Source organism: Apteryx mantelli, chromosome 14 (genome assembly GCF_036417845.1).
Source record: "Apteryx mantelli isolate bAptMan1 chromosome 14, bAptMan1.hap1, whole genome shotgun sequence".
NCBI lineage: Eukaryota > Metazoa > Chordata > Aves > Apterygiformes > Apterygidae > Apteryx > Apteryx mantelli.
In genome coordinates this window covers 10,121,614-10,126,552 of record NC_089991.1, presented here as the reverse complement: position 1 = coordinate 10,126,552, position 4,939 = coordinate 10,121,614, and the positions used below count along the sequence as shown (strand labels likewise).

Here is a 4,939-nt window from a genome sequence, read left to right as displayed (position 1 = left end):
CAACCTGCCATCTTCTCGCTAGAGGCTTAAATGGAGCAATATTCCCCAGTCTTCAGATTGTTTGTCTCCAGCTTCCAAAGGAGATGGGACATATGCAGTCACACTGTTCACTAGCTGTCCTGTCACCCCGCCACAGTAACCTCTGGGAGAGGAAGAGACATGTTTAAGGAGGCTGGGTAAAGGACAAAGACCCACACTTTCCCCCACTCTGAGGGATGGGAAGGGTTGCAGCAGGAGTCCAAGTACTACCTGGCTGACTGGCAGGCATGTGCCAATTTGTCAGGTGGGACTGGGTGGAAGAGTTAGGGCTACAGCATAAGAGAAGACACAGCTCCATGGGAAACCATTTGAATCGTTGCTTCTGCACTGGAAGCACCTTGCTTTCTGTGGAAAAGGTGATGTAATAAAATAGTATAGCAAAGCTACATGTTAGGTTCTGGCAAAGCTGTATTGAAAAGTTTTTCTAGGTGTTACAGAAAAAGGAAACCAACCAAAGAATTGCGCTTTCATTTTATTGAGCAGAGACGTCGGAGAGGAGGGCAAGCTGCTCCCATGTCTACCCACAGGCGTCTGCAACCGTTGCTGAAGGCTGATCAGCTTTTAGCGCTCAGTGACAGTGAGGACTCAGCATTTCCCCAGATGCTTCAATCTTATTTTTCCTCCACTTTTCCTATAAAAGGAACAAGACAGACTCAGGCAGAGTAGTATATGACAGACAACACAGACACAGCAGTGGGGAATAAGGAACTGATCTGTTGGAAGTGGACCATTTGCCTGACTGATGCTAGCAAACCCTGGAGCCTCACAAGGAATATCAAGCTGCTTTCCCCGTTTCCTTTCTTTTCTCAAATTTCCCCTGCAAGGTGGCAGTCTTCAGTAAGCACCAAAATGTGTATGACTGCTAAGGAGAAATTGATGTTTTGCAAGCACATTTGATCCAGAAGTGCTGGTTCCAGTTACATCTCCTTTAAAGAAGGAGATGGGGAAATAGAGCTCCAGAAAAGAGTAAACTCTGGTTCTTCCTCTGAGGCTGTGTCTTGTTCCACAAAGCCCATTCAGACTTTTCAGCAATAATCTGTTGTGGCTCAGCTCCTGCATTCCTCCAGACACTTCTCAGTACCCAGAGGTTTGGACAGTGGGAGTTTCAGCCTCTGGCATATAGTGGGATATGCTGTGGATCAATTTAGTCCCTACAGAAGGTTCAGGCAGAATATAATTGGCTCCCAGGTCCTATGCTGTCTCTCTGCATGGCAACCAGAATCATAACAAGCCTAGAAATGAATTAAAATTAACTTACATTCATGCAGCTCTGTTCCAAGGAGGAAATATTATATCTGGCAGGAATCAGGGACCAGTCCTTATAAGAGGATGCCAGGCCTCCCCTCCATGAAGAACATCATTGTATACATGAAACCTGGGCCAACTCTATCTAATATTTCAGTTCCTTCTGCTTTCACTTACAGAACTGCCTTGCAGAAGGCACACCGGTTTCCATACGTTACACCATCCGTGCCGCAGTGAGGGTTGGACTCCCTCGTACAGTACACACTTCTGTTTGTAAATTCTTTACAAATCTGCAAAAGGAATAAAGAAAAACCTTTTAGGACTCCCATACTCTTTCTTTTTGTTTCACATTCCTAGTGGGAAACAAGGTCACTAATATAATTCTCTTTCTGTCAAGAAGACTTAAAGCAGCAGTGATGATATTGCCTATTTTCTGAAAAAAAGGCCTGTCAGAAATGAGAAGAAGTGATGTTTCATGGGAATTTCAGCCCTGTGTCTGAGGAGGGAAACTGTGGTTACCTGGCAGAAATCCTCATCTTCCGAAGACAAAAGTGGATTAGCCCAAGCATGTAGGAGAAGAGTCAGCATTGATGCTCTTTCAGGCACTTGGCCCCTGGTTAGCTCACTGCTAAATGGCATTATGTGCATTGTGAAACAGTACACTCAGCTTTGCGATTGCTGAGCTTTCTACCTTCCCAGCAGAAGGAGAAAAAAACATAGTCTTTAGGGGATTAAAAATGGTGTCCATGAAATGGACAGATATTTTGTCTCTGGACAAGTTCGCAGTAATGAACCTGGTTTGGGGGGAATAAAATACTCTTAATATCCCATTTGTTTCATGAGAAGATTGGACAGTGGAGTGAACACCAAAAGCAGTGTTGCAAGGCTAAGCATATGAATACAACACTGTGCAAACATTCTGCACCTAATCCTGGGAGACATTTGCTAAACCAGTTGTCTATTTCCCTGGTCTACTTGCTAGCGTAGTCACACATTACGTCCCCTATAGAATAGTGGACACCCAAAAAGGTTGGAACAACTTGGAAGGATGCACCTGGTCCCACCAGACATTAAAAATTGTTTACCCTGCACCAAGATCTGGGTTACAAAACCATTCGTCTAGAATCAGGAGAAAATGCAGATTCAGTAAGCAGAAACAGCTGCACTAACCTCTTCAACATCTTGACCTGCTGCATCTGGAATAAAAACACAGAGATTTTATGTATTTCAGCATTATTTTCTGAGAGAAGCTGTGCTAAAGTCACAAATCTTTTCCCAAAACACAGTGACACATACCCTAGGTTTCCCCTACTCTGTCATCCTGTGCAGTGGAGGAGGGGGCAGGAAATACATTATCTGAATTGCTTTTCAGTATTTTACTTTTTGACAAATGCTATGCTATTAAAATAACATATAATCAGTCATTCAGCTGCTAACTGCACCTTAGATAGATACATAAACCTATCCCCTTGGAAGGCAGCCACTCCAAAGGAAGCAAGCTGCCATATCAGAATTGAAGCTGCACTCAACAAAGATTTTAATTCTTTATATTCACTTTTTGGGCTTTGAGGCTCCTGCACCTCTAGTGAAAATGGCTGGTATTGTTAACAGGAGCATGCTATGGAGCTGTAGAAGGAGGCCCTGTGGTCATCTTTATAGCCACCATAAGTATGGCATGGCTCAGAGACTCTCCCAGAAGAACTTCATCCAGGACGAGATACAAAGAGATGTCACGCTGTGACAGAGAGCAGAACAGGCAGTGCCAGTCAGTAAGAGAGCAAAATACTCGCTGTAACCCCAGGGTCTGGGCTTGAAGATAATCAGTCATAGCCCCTTTATATTTCTTCCCTGCAAAGACTGCAGTCAGACGTGTAGATTGAGTCATACCTGTGGGACAGGGCAACCCTGTGATGTCTTTAAGGGGAATTCTGACACCTAAGGGAGGACTGAATGCAGATCTGCAGGATGTGGGCCACCAATGCTCTCTGTATGTGGGACAGCCAAGTACCCAGCATCTCACATGGCAGTGAGGCAGCAGCAGTTTGGATGTGAGGTTGTGTATCTAGCTGGGGAGGATTGCAGCAGCATGCTGAATGCCAGAAGCTGCTGTTGTACTTGCTCAGAGAAGTGGGGTCACTGCCAGCATCTCACCAGGTGGGTCTGAACAGAAAGGAATCTTGGGCAGAAGGTGAGAAGACTTTGTACTACACCTGGGCCCCCTCACTATGCAGGCTGGAAATCTCACCCAGCATCCAATCAGCTAGACCATTATTCATCAACCCTCCCTGCCTCTTCTGCCAATTCTAATGCATTTCCATGTTTTATCCCTGCCACTGTTATATTTATCCTCTGGTCAGGCTAGGCGGCATTAATTGTAAAGTCACTGTGATGACTCTCTGCATATTATTTACAAAATAGCTCATTAGCTATTTTTTATAAATATTACATGCAGCCACATGAGACTTTGTGATGATGTCTCTTGACATCTATTTATTTTATATGAGATCACAGAGCATTCTCCCTGGCTTTGGAAGGAAGTTTCAGCACTCTGATGGAACCCAGCCCCAATTAAGACTCAATTAGAGATAGATGAATATTTCATAATGAATAATGTGTACAAAGTAATTCACCTCTTCTCTCCACGCACAGCTTGCAATTTTCTCAAGTGAATTCTTTATTCAAATTATTCACAGGAAAACAAGTATAAATAATTCTTGGTCTGCATATTGTTCAATAACTGTTTCCACAAACCTTCTGGAGCTGGGTCAGCTGGACATATGCGATTGATAGCACTGATGTGACCTATATGTTCAGAAATCATCAATCAGCTTCCCCAAATCATCAAAGAGATGTGAAAAAATCTCAAGATAAATAAATGCTGGATCCTTTAAATTTGCCCTCTTTGTCCTTGAGAACACTTGAATTTAATTTTCAAGCTTTTCTCTGAAACATAAATGAAAGCTGAAACTTTCATGTAATTACATGTTTCCACATCTCTAAAGAAAACACCAAATACCAAGATGCTTACAATCAAAACAAGAACTGATGACCCCTAGGTGCAAGTTTCTTCTTTAACTGATTCAGCAAATCTCTCCAGCTAGCATTCATACCAAAATTAATAATTACATTCTGCTTTGATACGTTTTTTGAAACAGCCACTTAGAATTTGATCCTTTTGTCTCCCAGTGATACCTTCTCTGTGTTACTCACTGTGGAAGAGCACAAGGGGTGGAAACATGTTGTCCAAGTGAGCAAATAAAGCAGATATTTTCCGCTTGCTCAGCTTTATCTTCAAACCTGTCATCCAGAGATCAAGGCTGTCTGAAGTTTACTGTTGTCAGTACAGTTTCTTTCTAGGCTAGAGAAAAGACAACTTACCAGAGAAGAAAAACAGTAACAGCAAACTGAGAAGCACTAAGACACCTGTTGCCTTCATACTCCGGGTAGCTCTTTAGTTCAAGTCAAGTGGTCTATTCTGGACGTGGTGTCTCAGCAACAGAGCCCGCAATGTGCTCACGGACCCGCCTCTCTGTGTATTTATGTGCCCATCAGTAGCTGTCCTCATTCCTCACCTTAATTGTGAGAACTTCTCCACTTCATTTCTAAAGCCATTATTGGTCCTGTCCATGTTTATGGTGCTTTAGGAATGCTGTCC

The 4,939-nt window shown here is 43.2% G+C and overlaps 1 protein-coding gene across 1 annotated transcript; it reads right to left on the bottom strand.

Moving 5' to 3' along the window:
* Positions 1–592: 592 nt before the first annotated feature.
* Positions 593–4,720, bottom strand: LOC106485287 (serine protease inhibitor Kazal-type 6-like). The gene is made up of 4 exons (XM_013943620.2): positions 4,663–4,720; positions 2,455–2,480; positions 1,462–1,574; positions 593–670 (listed from the first exon to the last, which is right to left on the bottom strand). Exons 1-4 carry the CDS (start codon positions 4,718–4,720, stop codon positions 625–627), a joined length of 243 nt encoding a protein of 80 aa, XP_013799074.1. The 3' UTR covers positions 593–624.
* Between the last annotated feature and the right edge of the window lie 219 nt (positions 4,721–4,939).